This window comes from Mytilus trossulus, chromosome 13 (assembly GCF_036588685.1).
Source record: "Mytilus trossulus isolate FHL-02 chromosome 13, PNRI_Mtr1.1.1.hap1, whole genome shotgun sequence".
Lineage (NCBI taxonomy): Eukaryota > Metazoa > Mollusca > Bivalvia > Mytilida > Mytilidae > Mytilus > Mytilus trossulus.
Window position 1 is genome coordinate 43,826,656 of NC_086385.1, and position 20,154 is coordinate 43,846,809.

At 31.6% G+C, this 20,154-nt stretch overlaps 1 protein-coding gene across 2 annotated transcripts; it reads right to left on the reverse strand.

Annotated features, from left to right (window-relative positions):
• Window positions 1–6,392: 6,392 nt before the first annotated feature.
• LOC134694574 (uncharacterized) lies at window positions 6,393–20,053 on the reverse strand. Of its 2 annotated transcripts, none has more exons than XM_063555590.1 (9): window positions 19,957–20,053; window positions 17,812–17,885; window positions 16,222–16,334; window positions 14,899–14,989; window positions 14,067–14,136; window positions 12,933–13,616; window positions 12,009–12,136; window positions 8,721–8,879; window positions 6,393–6,564 (listed from the first exon to the last, which is right to left on the reverse strand). In XM_063555590.1, exons 2-9 carry the CDS (start codon window positions 17,859–17,861, stop codon window positions 6,450–6,452), a joined length of 1,410 nt encoding a protein of 469 aa, XP_063411660.1. In that variant the 5' UTR covers window positions 17,862–17,885; window positions 19,957–20,053; the 3' UTR covers window positions 6,393–6,449. The 2 variants fall into 2 exon arrangements, with proteins under 2 accessions (XP_063411660.1, XP_063411659.1); XM_063555589.1 differs by having other exon boundaries at window positions 19,952–20,052.
• Between the last annotated feature and the right edge of the window lie 101 nt (window positions 20,054–20,154).

The following is a 20,154-nucleotide window of genomic DNA, read 5'->3' on the forward strand; positions in this document are numbered from 1 at the left end:
CCCTACTATACTTATTGTACAAGTTACGGGGAAAAATCAATCAAGGCAAAACTGCCTCAACGACCTCAAGACAACGTCTTGTTTACACAAATTACAATTTTCTAGGTCCATACCACAAGATATATACTAACATCTACGAGTCATCTACTGGATTGGTCCTGGACAGATTTATTTTCATATTTCATTTACTGTTATCTGTTATTATCCTTTTCAGGGGCGGATCCAGGAAAAATTTTTGGAGGTAAAATTATTGAAATATTTTTCTAAAGAGGGTGCAATGTAGATATCTCGAATTATTGTGTGGTAAAACAAGGGAGAAATTAAAGTTTCAAGCCGAAACCGCATAAATCCTCCACTAACAACAACTTACAATCGCCATATTTAACAAGAAATCTTTTAGGTTCCATTCATTGAGACTACCCCCATATATTTCTCAGCAAACGGGACTGAAGACAATAAGGATAGAGACAGAACTCAGTACGGAATACACAAGCTGACCCTCCATATAAAAAATATCGGGTAATATCTTAACTTAACCTTGAAAGACAAGGTGCGGGTAGTTGTAACATAAAGAAATACAGATGTGAGGAACACCACAAAAAAAATTTGCACATTGTAAATGTGTCTACATAAGACTCATCAGTGACGCTCAGATCAAAATAGTTATAAAGCCAAACATTATATTTGTCATAAAACGCAACTCCGCGTTTGACACCTTCCATTGAAGTATACAATATTTATAGAACTTAAATAAATCGTAGTTATGTTGATTTGTAATCACGCTTATCCTGTTAAAATGCCTGTTTTATATACTTTGAATGTTAAAAAGATGGAATGGTCTCGTGTGATACTTAAAAAAATTGAAGACAACCCATGCTCTGCAAATTTTAGGGGGGGCGCACGCCCGCCACGCCCCCGCCTAAATCCGCCCCTGCTTTTTCAATTCCATGTTATCTGTTTTTCAAAAAATCAATTCACTGTTTTGCTGTTATGGGGACCCCCCTTGCCCCCCCTCTGTGATCATTTGTCGGACAGCTCTATGTGTGCATGTGGAGATCCAGTAGAAGATAATATTCATTTCTTTTATGTTTGTCCATTTTACATTTATCAGAGATATGAGCTCTTTCGAAAAATAAGTAACTTTGAAAATGTCAATCTTGATGTCCTACTACAGGGTTGCTCAGACTTAAATATTGATGAAAACAAAGAGATATTTACATATGTACAACAATATATTCATGAAACTCGAAGATTTTTATAATAATTCATGTGATATTATACTGTTTAGAAACCAGCCTATAACCACAATGTACCACTCTTTAGTCTTAATTAAAGACAAATCTAACTTTTAACACAAAAAAAACAACCAATTGTGTTTAGTATCTTTTTGCAAATAAATTTATATATATTTTATTTTATTTTTTGTATTAGTAATTATATTTTCAAAAATCAAGAAATTAATAGTCATGTAATAAGATGGTACACTAGATTATTTATGTATTGCAAAAAAGGGCCAATCAATTCTTTTTATTCATATAAATAGAACAACTTTGTTGCAGTGAGCTTGTGAATTTGAGTAAAAATCACTTTATGATCTACTTGATTCCTAACCAACACTTATTATTTTGGAATAAAATTCGACATCACCTTCAGTAGGTCTTCCTTTAAATTTGTTAACATAGTTATTTATATATGTATACACAAAAAATACTTCAAGAAGTGGAGGAACTGACTCCCTGACTCACTGCAACAACGTATGATCTATTAACTTACCAGAAAATTATATACTATCATGCATGTTATTCAATCCATCTTGTATGGGAAAGGATTTGTATAGGCACTGCCTTTTGTCCAATCCCTTTGTTTAAATGTACATTTGATATTTGAACAATAAAATATTTTGAATTGAACAAGTTGAATATATGTACAGCGTATAACGACGAGTGTGAATACCGTCCGGTCAGTTTATTTGCTCAAAAATATTTTTTTTCACTTATTTTCTTTGATTTTCATAAAATATATTTTAATATCTTTAAGGTCTACAAATATTAAACCAATCTACCGAATAACAAAAAAGTTATGACTATTTATATCTCGTCCGGTCAACCGTCCTGTCACTATCCGGGCAATCGTCCTGTCATTAGTGCTTCCCCACACTCCCGGTTAATCACGGGAACCATCATCACATAATAAAAAAGCACCTTATAATAGAAAAGCACCTTATAATAGTAAAGCACCTTATAATAAAAAAGCACCTTATAATAGAAAAGCACCTTATAATAGAAAACCACCTTATAATAAAAAAGCACCTTATAATAGAAAAGCACCTTATAATAGAAAAGCACCTTATAATAAAAAGCACCTTATAATAGAAAACCACCATCTTATAATAGAAAAGCACCATCTTATAATAGAAAAGCACCATCTTATAATAGAAAACCACCTTCGTATAATAGAAAACCACCATCTTATAATAGAAAACCACCATCTTATAATAGAAAACCACCATCTTATAATAGAAAAGCACCATCTTATAATAGAAAACCATCATCTTATAATAGAAAAGTACCATCTTATAATAGAAAAGCACCATCTTATAATAGAAAAGCACCATCTTATAATAGAAAAGCAATAAAAAAAGACACATAAGACAGCTATGGCGTTCCATATTTTATAACATGTGCAGTTCTATATCATGTAGTCTTATATTGTATTAATTTTATGGATTAGATGGTAACATAACAAGTTTAAGGATTTTTAAAATTAGCCTGTAATAATTATATGTCTCTGCTGAGGCAAACAAATCCTTGAATATTCTTTCAATATTTTAAAAAGATATCATTATTTATAATAGTGTTACTAGACTAAGTGGTATCAAGGATTTGTATAGTTTACTATACAAATCCTTGGTGGTATGCAATAAAAGAGGGATGAAAGATACCAAAGGGACAGTCAAACTCATAAATTTAAAACAAACTGACAACGCCATGGCTAAAAATGAAAAAGACAAAAAGACAAACAATAGTACACATGACACAACATAGAAAACTAAAGAATAAACAACACGAACCCCACCAAAAACTAGGGGTGATCTCAGGTGCTACAGAAGGGTAAGCAGATCCTGCTCCACATGTGGCACCCGTCGTGTTGCTTATGTGATAACAAATCTGGTAAAAAGTCTAATTTGGTAGGTCACATTCATGAAAGGGAAGGGGATTGTAGTTCAACGTAAGAGACATATCCGATATCGTTTGTGAAACGGTTAATTCCATAACGGTCAACCAACTCGTGATGCATCCGTAAAATTTACGAAGGGATGATTTCAACTTCACCATTTGGAACTCTTGGTTTAATAGCTTCATTGTGAGCAGCAACCATCATTAAGAAAATTATGATAGGAAATGCAAGCACTGGAATATCGTATCAATTGGCTATTATATGAACTAGATGTTGGTCTATCCAATAAGATTGGACCAAATTCTTGCTATAATAATGTACAAGCTTGCATATATTTGCATATATATTTGATATGTTTAAGGAAATATACTGCAGGGGCGGATCCAGCCATTTTAAAAAGGGGGGTTCCAACCCAGGACAAAAAGAGGGGGAGGGGGGTCCAACTATATGTGGATGGGAAGGAGGATTTTGAAAAAAAATAACTCAGCCTAGATAATCAGAAAATCAAATGGTTTCTTCTGTGGTAGTTAGACTTGCAATGTATTGAAAATAAATACCTCAGCAAAAGTTTATGTGTTACATATTTGTTTTTCGTTCATTTTGTTACATTAATAAGTCCGTAAGTTTTCTCGTTTGAATTGTTTTACACTGTCTTGTCGGGGCCTGTTACAGCTGACTATGCGGTATGGGCTTTGCTCATTGTTGAAGGCCTTACGGTGACCTATAGTTGTTAATGTCTGTAATTTTGGTCTTTTGTGGATAGTTAACGTTGTCTCATTGGCAATCATACCACATTTTCTTTTTTAGATCTTTTTTTTTCCAAAAAAAATCTGGAAACACTTCCCAAATCTTTAAACAATAAAAGTATAAATATTATCTAAATAATCTGGTGAAGTTCTGTATTAGAGTATTCTGCTTTTAATTGCTTGTGATCACATGTTTCATATGAATATGCTGCTCTTTTCCTGGTATACTGTTTGTGCTTTGTCTGTACTGATATTTATTGGTGGTATGTATTGTATTTATATCTGCTGCTCTTCTATGATTTAATTTGTTATGTTATTATATATTAAAGGGGCACTAGATGTCAAATTCATGTTCACTGATTTGACTAAAGTTCTAATTTTGATTTACAATAATGTAAAACATTTTTTCAAACTATCAAAAGCCTAAAATAAACAATTTGCAGGGCATGGGGACGTTAATTTGTGTATTTTAGTCTAGACCTCATCTATTTAATAAATCAACTACCCAGTTGACCTCTGATGACCATATAAGAATTGTAAACATAAATATAAATATGAAAAAGATTTTTAGCAACGTGTGCAATTGGATTTTTCTAGGTCTGTTTAGTTTCATATTATAGATTAACTAGAGGCTCTCAAGAGCCTGTGTCGCTCACCTGTTACTGTATTTACTGATGTCGGTCATCTTGGTTGGTAGGTCATTAGACACCCTAGTTATGATTGTGGCCAAGTTTGGTTAAATTTGGCCCATAGTTTAAGAAAAGAAGATTTTTGTACAAGTTACAAAAAATGACGAAAAGTTGTTAGAAATTGACTATTAAGGGCAATAACTCCTTAAGGTGTTGACTGACAATTTCGGTCATGTTGACTTATTTGTAGGTCTTACTTTGCTGAACATTATTGCTGTTTACAGTTTATCTCTATCTATTATAGTATTCAAGATAATAACCAAAAACTGCAAAATTTCCTTAAAATTACCAATTTTAGGGCAGCAACCCAACAACAAGTTGTCGGATTCATCGGAAAATTTGTGAGGGAATAGATCTTATTCTAATGGACATTTAAATCTTTAAAGATTTGCCCTAAAATGTCTTGGTTTCAAAGATATAAATCAAAAACTACATTTTACCACTATGTTCTAATTTTAGCCATGTCGGCCATTTTGTTTGGAAGGCGGGGTCATCGGACACATTTTTTAAACTATATACCACAATGATAATTGTGGCCAAGTTTGGTTATATTTGGCCATGCAGTTTCAGAGAAGAAGATTTTTGTACAAGTTACAAAAACATGACGAAAAGTTGTTAAAAATTGACTATTAAAGGCAATAACTCCTTAAGGGGTTGACTGACAATTTTGGTCATGTTGACTTATTTGTAGGTCTTACTTTGCTGAACATAATTGCTGTTTACAGTTTATATCTATCTATTATAGTATTCAAGATAATAACCAAAAACTGCAAAATTTCCTTAAAATATCCAATTCAGGGGCAGCAACCCAACAACAGGTTGTCTGATTCATCTGAAAATTTCAGGGCAGATAGATCTTGACCTGATCAACAATTTTACCCCCGTGTCAGATTTGCTCTAAATGTTATGGTTTCAAAGATATAAGCCAAAATATACATTTTACCCCTGTGTTCTATTTTTAGCCATGGTGGCCATCTTGGTTGGATGGCGAGGTCACCGGACACATTTTTTAAACTAGATACCCCAAGGATGATTGTGGCCAAGTTTGGTTAGATTTGGCCCAGTAGTTTCAGAGGAGAAGATTTTTGTAAAAGTTTACGGACGACGGACGACGGACGACGGACGCAGGACGACGGACGACGGACGACGGACGCCAAGTGATGAGAAAAGCTCACTTGACCTTTCAGGTCAGGTGAGCTAAAAATATATACATGTTTATCATCGTTTTTACATGTATAAAAATGTTTTTTTTTGTGGATCAAATTAGCCATTTAAATGATTAGCTCTGTTTCTCTTTCAATGTTGACATTCTTTTCTTTTAAATACCTTTACATGCACAATGCATGCATTATCCATCTATGACTAAGGGGTTAAATTGAAGTTCACATGAATATGGATTCAATGTTTCTTAGCTTATTTTAACCAAATTTAACCATACTAGCTGCTAAAAGTGAACATTATTTAACTTTTTCACTTTCATTATTGATGAAACAAAAATAATCATATTTTGGATTTTTTTATATATCTGGTAGCTAGTGCCACTTTTGTATAAGCTATGATTAAGACTAAAATTTCATATATGATTCCATTAATAAAAGAGGAATTTTATGAGCAATCAGAAAGAAATAATTGAAATTTTGAACTAAATCATATGACTAAAGGAGATATGAGACAGCAACAAAAAGACAAATAAATAATAGTGTGACATCCAAGCACGTTATAAATCATCCTGTTTCTATATATAAGTTGTGAATATTAAAACTAGAAAGAAAATATAATATACATGTATATTTACATTCATTACAAATTTCATTAGGGTAAAATAACTTTATTTATACTATTTCTTTAAGAAATTTTTGTCCATTTCTGCTTTTGTCCTCTGTAAATTATATCTGTTTCTTTTTATTCTATCTTCTACTGAACTCTGTTCTGCATGAGTGGACATCATTGAGCTGGAACATAAAACAAAATTGTTTACTAAATTAAGCAAACAATTAGAAAAACAGTTAGAATGTAAACCTACAAAGCAAAGAAATAAGTATTTGTTTTAATAAAAAATTAAAAGATTGATTCATGGTTGCTTAACGTCAAGTGGAAACAAGGGTAAAACTTAATGCCCTCTCTACTACAGCATGATGAAACTAGAGGCTCTAAAGAGCCTGTGTCGCTCACCTTGGTCTTTGTGAATATTAAACAAAGGAAGCAGATGGATTCATGACAAAATTGTGTTTTGTTGATGGTGATATGTTTGTACATCTTACTTTACTGAACATTCTTGCTGCTTACAATTATCACTATCTATAATGAACTTGGTCCAGTAGTTTGTGGAAAAAGTTACCGGTAGTAAAATTTAAAAATTTTATGAAAATTGTTTAAAATTGACTTTAAAAGACAATAACTCCTTAGGGGGTCAATTAACATTTGGGTCATGTTGACTTATTTGTAAATCTTACTTTGCTGAACATTATTGCTGTTTATAGTTTATCTCTATCTATAATAATATTCAAGATAATAACCAAAAACAGCAAAATTTTCTTAAAATTAACAATTCAGGGACAGCAACCCAACAACAGGTTCTCTGATTCATTTGTAAATTTCAGGGCAAATAGATCTCAGATTTACTCTAAATGCTTTGGTTTTTGAGTTATAGGCCAAAAAATTTTGTTTTACCCCTATGTTCTATTTTTAGCCATGGCAGCCATCTTGAGTTGGTTTGGGGGGTCACTCCACACATTTTATAAACAAGATACCCCAAAGATGATTGTGGCCAAGTTTGGTTTAATTTGGCCCAGCAGTTTCAGAGGAGAAGATTTTTGTAAAAGATATATAAAATTTACGAAAAATGGTTAAAAATTGACTATAAAGGGCAATTACTCCTAAAGGGGTCAATTGACCATTTTGGTCATGTTGACTTATTTGTAAATCTTACTTTGCTGAACATTATTGCTGTTTACAGTATATCTCTATCTATAATAATATTCAATATAATAACCAAAAACAGCAAAATTTCCTTAAAATTACCAATTCAGGTGCAGCAACCCAACAACGGGTTCTCTGATTCATCTGAAAATTTCAGGGCAGATAGATCTTGACCTGATAAACATTTTTACACCATGTCAGATTTGCTCTAAATGCTTTGATTTTTGAGTTATAAGCCAAAAACTGCATTTTACCCCTATGTTCTATTTTTAGCCATGGTGGCCATCTTGGTTGGTTTGGCGGGTCATGCCACACATTTTTTTAAACAAGATACCCCAAAGATGATTGTGGCCAAGTTTGGTTTAATTTGGCCCAGCAGTTTCAGAGGAGAAGATTTTTGTAAAAGATATATAAAATTTACGAAAAATGGTTAAAAATTGACTATAAAGGGCAATAACTCCTAAAGGGGTCAATTGACCATTTTGGTCATGTTGACTTATTTGTAAATCTTACTTTGCTGAATATTATTGCTGTTTACAGTATATCTCTATCTATAATAATATTCAATATAATAACCAAAAACAGCAAAATTTCCTTAAAATTACCAATTCAGGGGCAGCAACCCAACAACGGGTTCTCTGATTCATCTGAAAATTTCAAGGCAGATGGATCTTGACCTGATAAACAATTTGACCCATGTCAGATTTGCTCTAAATGCTTTGGTTTTTGAGTTAAAGCCAAAAACTGCATTTTACCCCTATGTTCTATTTTTAGCCATGACGGCCATCTTGGTTGGTTTGGCGGGTCACGCCACACATTTTTTAAACTAGATACCCCAATGATGATTGTGGCAAAGTTTGGTTTAATTTGGCCCAGTAGTTTCAGAGGAGAAGATTTTTGTAAAAGTTAACGACGACGTACGACGACTTTGATGGACGACGGACGACAAGTGATGAGAAAAGCTCACTTGGCCCTTTGGGCCAGGTGAGCTAAAAATAAAAGTAGAATTTGTTCAGTTTGTAAATAAGTAAGAGTTTATGTACCAATTCAAACCTATTGAAACTTTGTTTTATTTGACACTACATGCAAAAACTGCAAATTCAGCAACTATTCCATTTATAAAGGGACATAACTCAAGAACAATTGAAGAAACACCATCCAAATTCAATTCAGGCAATATATCACTTACTTTAAGAATCCTTTTTCATGCGTTTTTGATCTTTCTTCCTTTTCTCTTTTCTCGTCCTCATTATATCTCTTCACGTTCTTCGTTCTATTATCATCTCTCCATTTAACATTATCCATCATTTCCTCTAACTTTTTCTTCTTCTCTTCTTCTGTAAGTTTTCTAAACATAAAAATCAAAAAAGTAGGTCATGCATCACTGTGATAAATAAGAATGTGTCCATATTACACAGATGCCTCACTCGTACTATCATTTTCTATGAATAGACTGATGAATGAATAAAGAGACCAACAAGAATGTGTCCCCAGTACACAAATGCCCCACTTGCACTATCATTTTCTATGTTCGATGGACCATGAAATTAGGGTAAAAAATCTAATTTGGCATTAAAATTAGAAAGATCATATCATAGGGAACATGTGTACAAACAAAATTGAGAATGGAAATGGGGAATGTGTCAAAGAGACAACAACCTGGCCATAGAAAATCAAAGTGATGGATATCACTCATGGAAAGATTAGAACAGTAGTTTGAATTATTTCATATTAAGATATGGTGGGGAAAATGAACATTTATAAAACACTATTGCTGAAAATTGCATTTAGGTCTTTAGAAGGAAACTTGCTTTTCCAGTATGAGGATAAATGAGCTCAAATCAAATAATATGGTTCTCTATTAAATTTGCACCATTTTATTTAAACTTCAGTTTATATCTAATCGAAATTATCATTGCTGGTTCTGAACATGTTTCAAAAAAACAAAAAAATGCAAAAATTCTTCTTGTAAATGTTACCAAATATCCTTGTAAGGCATAAATTTAGACCAACAGCTAAAAGCTTTAAAGTGCCAACAAAAATAATCTAAAAATGTTGTTTTGGGGCATTTTGTTAGTTGAAACAGAGGTTAAATAGCATTGAAAATTAAAAGTTTTAAAATGCCTTTTGATCAAATTTGCATGTATTTTTCAACACAGGGCATTTTCAATTTTATTTTTTAACATAAACTAATCAAAAAAAATAATTTTATTAAAATGTGGAATCTTTCTTGATTGCAAAAATATATATTTACTTCTAATAAAAATTCAAATGACTTAAAAAGACATAATGATTGATGGAAAATAAATAATCTAATGAACAATGGTTTGTTATAATTACAAGTTTATGAATTTTAAAACTGTTTCAAGCCAATTCCTGATAAAAAAAAAAGTGAAATAATCTAAATTGTTGATCAATTACAGATGATTATTGGAAATTTATCAAGTAAATTATAGGCCATACTTGAATACCTTTTATATATTCATATTTATATTCACATTTATATTCATATTTCATTTTTTTAAGATCATGTTAATCCATTAATCATTTATCTTTCAGATATAATTTACAGAATTACTTTATGTAATGTAGATCAAAAGTAACTGGCAATTAATAAATCTATCATCCTTATAAATATCAAACAAATAATACACACATTTGTGTAATCAATTATGAGGTCAAATACTTGTGTATTAAGAATTAGATGCATATTGGAATGATCTGTATAATTATGTAAGACTGAGGTTGATAGGTAATGTGGTCAATTTGATTGGCATCTTAAGAGGTGGGGCATTGTAATTAAAGATCCACCTTGTCTCTGATTGTTTAGTGAAAATGACAGTTGTCAATCATACTAGTTGAATCAATACCCACTTACCTAATCAAAATGTTTTTAAAAAAGCTTGCACATCAACACACCTTAATGACATACATTCTTAAATGAACTGCTCCAATAATGTACCCAGTTTTTTCAGTTTATTTGTGTATTATGTGCACATACATGAGAACTATAGGGAACTATATTTTAGTGTGAATACATTTAGTAACAGTAGCTAACCTGTCCTGTTGTTAAGGAGGGTGGTGCCTAAGTAAAGATTTAGAACAAGTTCTAATCTTTCCAAAAACTAACACAGAAGGTCACCAACAGGTCTTCAACTGGCCCCTAAACAAATATATACTAATTCAGTGATAATGAACGCCATTCTTATTTCCAAATTGTACACAAGAAACTAAAATTAAAATAATACAAGACTTACAAAGGCCAGAGGCTCCTGACTCGGGACAGGCACAAAAAAATGAGGCGGGGTTAAACATGTTTGTGAAATCTCAACCCTCCCCCTACACCTCTAGCCAATGTAGAAAAGTAAACGCATAACAATACACAAAAAAGTTTGAAGTCGACTAGACTTCAACTTCATCAAAAACTACCTTGACCAAAAACTTTAACCTGAAGCGGGACAGACAGACAGACGGACGAACAAACTGACGCACAGACCAGAAAACAAAATGTCCCTCTACTATCGTAGGCGCGGGGCATTAAAAACATTATGCCCCTAGGTGGGAACCCTTTTTTGTGGTGTATAATTATATATGTAGCTTATGTTTTGAAGACTGTTATTTTTCTTTTTTTTTGCTTTTAGTCATTACATTTGACTTCTCTCTTCCACTTTATTTTTCAATTGTTACAAAATATTCATGCAATAACTTTAAAATAAGTTTTAGTTTGAGTATCAATGTTATTGCATTTCATATTGGCTTAGTTATGGGCAAAATTAGCCATCTGTGCCTGAGGTGCAGCCAAAGGCAAATGTGTTATGGCAAGTACCAAAGTCTGTTAAAGTAATAAACTGTTGAAACAGAGCTCGAGATAATATCATATATCTTGCCTATTGGCAGAAAAATTAAAAAAAGACAATCTGAAGGACATTTCTTATTAATTCAAAGTAACTGGACCTTAGCTGGCCCATGAACTAGGGGTCAGGTCCTGGAAATAGTCAACGAACAGATATGTACTGATTGTAAGGCATCTTAATTTTTTGTATCATTGATGTATTACAAGTGGTTCTCATCAGACAGAGTCAGGCAGAAACCTTAACAATTGTTGACGTGGCCATCAACTATTAAACAATGAACATCTCACTAATCATGCTAATGGTGAAACTTTAATTTGATGTTGATGTTAAAAAAAATGCAATTAACCACAATCCATCATATGATGGAAATTCCACTATTGAAATGAATAACCGATTGGGTCAGACATAATATCAATATCCCAGTCAGAATTCTTAAAATATTTTCTGTTGGTTCTTGGAAGAAAATCTGAGGGTCCCCAAAATTCTATTTTGAGTGCAAAATACCAAAATTGTGTCTGTTCCTTACCAAATTTTCAAAATTTTGGTGGTCAAAACCATAGGACCACCACATTTAAAAAATTCTTCCTAGTGAAGAGATATGAAAAATGTATTAGTGAACATACCTTGGTTTAAAATCAGCTTTATTATATGTTGATTTTGGTTTCTGCACTGGTGATCTGGATCTGTGCGTCTTTGGAGATCTTGATCTCTTTCTTTTAGCTGCTTCATCATCTGGTGTCTGCTTCAGTTTCTTAAATCATATCATTAAACATTTTATTCAAGCTACTGTTGGAGCAAAATTATCAGATGTTTTGAGGATAATACTTGTACATGGAGAAAAAGACCAGTTTAAATAAAAAGGAAACTAAACAAAATATAAGCAGATAGACTTTAAAATGTGCTTTCAGAAAACAAATAAAGAAATTGCTGTGACTCTACTTGTTATTACTAAATTAGTTTTGAATTGAAAAATCAATGCCTTTTAAACAGATTGAAAGACTCATTTGAACACACTTCTCTCATGAATATGTATATACTGCATATACTATCAAATACAACAAATCTTTTGATGGCCTCTTTGTTATATTTATTTGTATGTTTGTTTGAATTTTAAAACCAGATGTGATGTATATTTATGATGTCTGTTCACACAGTTTTGGTCATGTTCGTTGCTGTATCCTCATTATTGTCACATTGACCAATTATGCCTGTTTGAGAGTTATCATTGCTCAACAAATATTTTCAGTATAACAGAACTAAACAATTATCATATAAGTGGAAAGTTTACCTAGCTATAAAACAATGCAGCCAGGTATAACCCCCATGTTCGTTACAAAATGCCAGTACAAAGTCAGGAATATTACAGTTGTTTTTTTTCAATTTGTCTGCTGATTGATAATGATAAAGGAAATCAATTGATTTTATCAGGTTTTATTGCCTCTCCTAATTTTTTAATTTACCTTGGAGTTTCACATTTTTGTTTATACTATTTTGGAATATATTTGTAAGAACACAAACACTTTTAAATTTCCCCTTACTCCACTTACTATAAGTCCATATTTTCTTGCAACAGGCACAACTTTCTCCTCTTCTGAACCAGAATCATGTCGCTTTCTGATTGGCTCTTCTTCAGATTCTGAATCTCTAACCTTATCCTGACCTTTATGTTTTTTATGTCTGTCTGTATTATCTTTTTGTCTGTGACTGAATTCATTGTCTTTTGTATGTTTTTCATGTTTATAACTGTCTCTGTGCGGTTCAGCTTTGTTATGACGATGATGAGAAAATCTTGATGAATCTTCATCTGAAGAGTCATGTCTTTGTTTTCTTTTATGATAATGGTCATCATCTGATGAATCATGTCTATGTTTCCTGCTTTCTGACTTTCTATCTTTGTCTTTTCTTCTGTCATCTTTTCTATCACTTTTTGAATGTTTATGTGTTTCTTCTTTGTATTTCATTCTTTTGGTTGAACATTCCTCTGAGTCTGAATCATGTCTGTGTTTTCTATCATATTGATCATGGTCCTTGCTGTGCTTATGTTTGTGTTTTTTAGAATGTCTTGATGAAGAATCTTCTTCTTCTGAATCATCACTACTGTTCTTTTTATGCTTTTTCTTCTTCTTGTGAGATTTTTCTTTCTGACTGAGAATTGATAAATACATGCTGATCAGTTCATCATCAGAATCTGATTTGTCTGTCTTTTTAGATTTCTTCTTTCTATCTTCAAGCTTTAAAGAGAGACATTTACAATTAGAAATCTTAAATATCATCCTTGTGATAAGAGACTGTCAGATGGTCAGAGTGACAACAAACCAGATTTTTTAATATTTATTTGTGTCCTGGCAATTTTCAATTTAACTCCTAAAAGGTAAAAGTGAAAATCATCAATATTGAACTGGACCTCAATTTTTTCATCAGTAACAACATGCTTAAATTTGAAAAGCTATGATTGAACAGTTCATGAGTTAAATCATGAACATGATTGGAAAGACCATTTTTCAATCTTTCAAGAACAATAACTCATGAAAAGTGAAAGTGAAAATCATTAATATTCAGCAATAAATGTATCTCCATCATGCCCATTTAGTCATCAGTAACAACATTTTTAAATTTGAAAAGCTATGGATCCCTAAATCAATAACTAATTTTTCCTTCAGAAATCCTGTTTAACGTCATACCTGTTTCTGTAATCTTTTCATTTTCACTGGATTGTCTAAAAGTCTTCTCTTCACATCTTCTTCTTTTTGCCTGAAAAGGACATACTAACTTAAAGCCAATACTGTAAATTCATAAATGTTTGCATCCATCTATTATATTGATGTTTAACAATGGGAAAAAAACTTAATAACAATTTACAAAATATATTTTTGTTTATTCTAATTTACAGAATTGTTACATTTATTTGAAAATATGCTTTCAATATTTAAAGTATGCGGTTTTACTTTTTACAAAACATATTCATAGGAACTTCAATATAATAGAAACATTTTACAGAAACATCATACAGACATTCTAATTAAAGATTTAAATTGACATTAAACAAAACAAAATGCAGTATAATATACAAGATTTTTTATGTTAACAGTTATCTACCCTGCAACTCTTTTTTTTTGTGTTAATAGTTAGCTCCTTTGCAGCTATTGTTCCATTTTAAAAAGAATCTTCAGAATTACTGATATTTTTTTAAAAGAGTTAGGTCCCTTTGAAATATTAAATTTATGGAAAATGGCCTCTTAGGTCCCTTTGGAAATTTATATTAAATTTTTGGAAAATTACCTCTCACAGGGATAATTCTTCCTGTATTTTTATAATACTTTTTCTATTGGTAATATCAGCAGTATCTCGAACAATTGCTATAATGGTAGATGATCCACATTTTAAAAAAGCGTTATGCCCCTTGGAAATATTAAATACATGCAAACCGGGGTACATTAAAGCTTTGTTCTTTTTTTGTTAGTAGTACAATTATTTACATATATGCATTTTAGCTTTGAACCGCTTTTTACCAACCTGATTGCAAACAATGGATCTTCTCTCGCCTTAGCAGCCATGTCCAAAGCAATGTTAGCTTGTATACGCTCAGCAAATATTGCAACATCATCTGCAAATAAAATAATAAACATAAAAATTATATAAAAATATAAGGATGTTTGCTTGTCATGTTGAGGAATTTTTGTCAGATTTTCAAAATCCTCTGGTTTTATCCATTTGAATGCCTTAAAATTTTTTGCCCATCTTTCTTTTTATAAATCTTTTACATGTATAATTATAAGCCATTTGTAAAAGTTTTATCAAATCTTATTTATTTTTTAATAGTTTTGAGAACTTTAACTGGCATGACTGGTCAATGATAAAGCTATGAAAAAGCAGCAGAGAACATGTTCCCACCAAATTTCAATGGGTAATATCTCGAAAACAAGCACATTGACCCCTATATTTTATTACCTTTTTTTATTTCTCATTTACTGTAAACCAACTTATTTTCGTGAACGATTTATTTTTGCGACTTTCGCGAGTAGAAAAAAAACTCAAATATAAATCGTCGTGAATATGTAAAACTTTGATCATTCCTTATTTAACTACATCAAGTCAATCAGAAAATCGCGAAATTAAATAGCCGCGAAAGGGGCAAGAAAGGGTAAAACGCAAAATAAAGTATCTGGGAAAATAAGTTGGTTTACAGTAATTCCCTATCAATACATGTATATACTAGTGTTAAGGAAAATTATTTATTTTGAAACTGAGCAGCCAACTTCCTTAATTGAATAAATTTGAAACTCATTGTCCTTAGTAGTCTACCAAATCTGCAGGAGCTTGTAATTACAAGAAGATCATGAAGATATGGTTTTAATTCCAAATGTTTTGTGTGCATCTATATCAAATTATAGGAAATTTCAAACAAGAAAATAAATTATATCAATATAAGCTACCAGCAGTTTATGCTATCAAAAAATAAAAGGCAAATTATTAAGTTCTTTCTTTCTTTGAATACAATATTGACCTACATTGTATCTGTTTTCAATTATTTTTTTGAAAATTTGTAACCATGAAAAAAAATCAACATTAATGCAGTAAGCAGGATATAAAATTTTTAGAAACAGTACCATGAGTACTGTGGACTCATTATCATTCGTTGCATACCAATTTTTGATGGGTTTCGTGGGTAAAAGTGAACCACTAATTTAACTATCCAAGGAATCACAAAGATTGCATATGGTTTGTATGCAGGGATTGTTAAAACCACGAAATCAAATATCCACGAAAATGCAACTTTTCATTTATCCACGAAAATTGATACCCACTAAAATAAATGAATTCATAGTAAACCCTAACCAGGAGGTTTGTCATCTTTTTCAATGTGCCTGTCTATTCTTTTTCCAAGTAGATATTCCTCCATTTCTGGCCTGTCTCCCTTGTACATCCATTGTAACTTTTCTTCTGTTTTACTAAAAAGAAACAAAAATATAATTTATTTTCATTGTAATATTTGTAATAAATATTTTTAACTTCAAATACTGTCAACAAACACTACTTATACAAAGTGGAACACTCTCTTTAAAAATTCTGTCGTAATATTGATTTGATTTTTGATTTTTTTGTGTTTTAACACCACTTTTAAGCACTACTTTTGGGCTATTTTGTGGCAGCCATTTTTTTTTATTTGTGGAAGAAGCTGGAGTCCCAGAGAAAACCACAGACCTTCGATAGATGAACTGACAATCCTAGAAAAATAAGATTGGGGTCGAGTGCACCCACACAAGGAGGTTTAAACTCACAACCTCAAGGTTTACAAGCTAGTGAATACTGAGGCCACCAGTAATTTTGAGAAATTGTACTGCATAAATAAGATTTTCAGTGGTAAAAAGAGATTATTTCAATCAAATGTATAGGCATTTTATAATTGACATGTTTTATTTTTATTTTGGAAGGCCATGATGTGTCATAATAGTTTAACCATTGTTACATGCACAACTTCACCATATAAGCCAAAAGTTATTCTGTATAATATTTGAAATCTGTAAGCAGGACTTCCACACTTGTGTATATAATCTGAGTAACACCTAATTGGCAGCTAGGCCTGCACTGTTTCCAGTGCCTTAGACTTAGTAGACCTCTCATCCAATTAGTGTGATTAGACATACATGTATAACATATGGACCTTTTATACATTTGTACATGAAACTTATAGATTATCAATTAGACCGTTGGTTTTCCTGTTTGAATGGTTTTACACTAGTAATTTTTTGGGCCCTTTATAGCTTGTTGTTCGGTGTGAGCCAAGGCTCCGTGTTGAAGGCTGTACTTTGACCTATAATGGTTTACTTTTTAAAAAATTGTTATTTGGATGGAGAGTTGTCTCATTGGCACTCACACCAAATCTTCCTATATCTATCTTTAATCATCTGAACAAGATATGTTTACTTGCTTGAGCTGGTAAGTTGAGATGACCAAATATGATCTGTTTATCGCTATTTTGTGCATTTTTCCTTTGATCTTTTTTGTGATAATTTTCATATCATGCTTCTTGCTTGATATGGAAAAAATATCGCTAGAAACTAAGGAGGCCACATGGCGTTGCTAAGGATATTGACATTGAAATTGACAACGTACCAGCTCAAGCGAGAAAATCAATCTCGTTGAGATAATCAACGATAATCTATAATTATCGCTATTTTACCTATGACAACATTGTCAATTTCATTAGCAATGCCACATGACCCCTTAGTTTCTAACGATAATTTTCATATCAGTCAACTCCACTGAGAAAGGAAATTAACAGTCAGTAAGATCAAAGGAAATTTTTTCGTAAATAGAATAGGGATAATAAGCTATACATGTACATGATGTAAATGTTGAATAATGTCATATACATTAAGACATTTCAAAGACAATTTCACAAGAAATTTCTTATTTGTATCTTACTCTTTATCTCTCATAATTTCTTTAATCCTTTTCTTTTCCTCAGCATCCATAATTCTCTGCTATTTTCTAAAATTCTGAAAGATTTTGAAATTAAAATATGAAAAAAATAAAAGACATTTATATATAATCATGATAATCAGGTAAAAATATGGATTTAAAAAAATTAAGATATTAAATCAACAGTGCTATCAAATTATAAAAACGAAGATGTGGCATGATTGCCAATAAGACAACTCTCCACAAGAGACCAAAATGACACAGAAATTAACAACTATAGGTCACTGTTCAAAAGCTTTTCTTTTTTAGCTTGAAGTTTGTGAGCACCACAAATAGTACAAGTCTGAACATTTAATGATCTTATATATATATATGCAAACAAATTTTCTGCACTTTCAAAACTTTCATACTTCTAGATAGCTACAATGTACATGTAGATACAGGTGAATAAATAAGTAAGGTTGTTTTTAATTTGTTTGTTGACCGTTCTTTTTTTCTCTTGGTAAAACACTTGGTAAAGGATTTTCTGCACTATGCAACTAAAAATGAATGGAGGGATATAGTCATGATCATGATGATCGTGATGATAGTAATAATTAGTATGAGCATGATGGAAAGAATAACAATACTTTAATCCTGTGCACTTTTTAGATAACTAGAATTAAAGATCATATCTTGTTCGGTTAATTAATAATTTCATTTCTTTTAACCTTGTTTAACATGTTTAATTAAAAATGGGGATTTTTTTTTATCATAAAGGGAATTGCTGAAACATGACTAACAGGCTGCCACTTATGACAGTCAGTGCTCCTCCCCCTTTTTTAAGAAGTTATGGATCTGCTACTGCAATGCAAGGAAAAGTCAATGAAGAAAGAATCATTTCATTACGTAAACCATTCATTATAAGGTATACACTTTCTACTTAAAAATAGCCAAAATATAAAAAAGAAGATGTGGTAGGATTGAGACAACTGTCCACAAGAGACCAAAATGGCACAGATATTAACATGATTAACAACTATAGGTAACCACACGGTCTTCAAAAATGAGCAAAGCCCATACCCCATAGTCAGCTATAAAAGGCCCTAGCTGATATGACAATGTAAAAACAATTCAAACAAGAAAACTAGCAGCCTTATTTAAATAAAAAAAAATAACGAAAAACGACAACCACTGAATTCATGGAAAGCTCCAACATGTCCAAAAGTTTTGATTTTTTTTTTTTCAGTTAATGATAATACCAAGTAATAAACTATGAGGCAGGCATAACCTGTAAATGGGGACAGAGTCTGTATAAATATTTTTTTTGTAACTTAAATGTCTTAAATATTTCTAAATAAAAGAAACGGAAATACCATAATGTGTCCGATTTTTGTTCTGTTGTTAAGGATTTTAGTTGTGAAATTATTTATGTTATGACGTCATATGCAAGGTAAACAAAGAAACGCTATCATCAGGTAATGTTTTTTCATATCAAGGAATTATTAAAAATGAAATTGGAGTAGCATTCCTTCCTACATGTCCTATTTAATACTAGACTGATAAATATATATTTTACTCAAAGTTTCATACAAACAGGACCGTAAAAAGGAAGTACATTGTAGATTTCTGCGCAGATGCAGGAATTCAAAACATGACATAAAAAAAAAATTGAACGATTTTGAGTTCATTATTACAATGAAAATTTCGATAAATTTTCCAGATTTTTTTTTTTATTCATTTTTCTACTGTTATTGCGGACTTAGTCCCCATATAAACTAAACCTATGTGTTTGCAAATTTTAGTAAAATAAAAAAATCAAAATTTAAGACAAAAATTCTATTTTTAATACATAAATAATTATCTTGTTCAAATCACAAATAATCAAATTCAGTATAAATTCCCCGGACTGAGGACTTTTTTCAAGTTTCATAATCAGTCCCGCCCCCTAAAAATCATAAGATAGCTCCCTTAATGGAAAAGGCAATGACCGAAACGACCGTGGTCGAACTGGTAGAATGTGGCCGAAACGTCTTGCATGCGATCACAACAGACGTTTGGACTTTTGTTATTCTTTCATTTCCAATAATGCAACATAACTAAGATTCTCGAGTGCGTAAAATCACTGAATCATCAATGTTTAGCAATATTCATGTATATGCACCTTACTTTCTGTGTGTGACTTTTGTGCTTTTTGTGTTTTTACGATTTGATTGTGTTGCTTCCGTTTTTCGTAGTGCTTGGATTTTGATAAAACTATCCGAGGATATCCGAATGCATATCTTTTGTATGGAAGACAACACACGATGTATCAATTTCATAACTAATATGAAACTTATCATGTCGAGAGAAAAAAAAACAGATTTT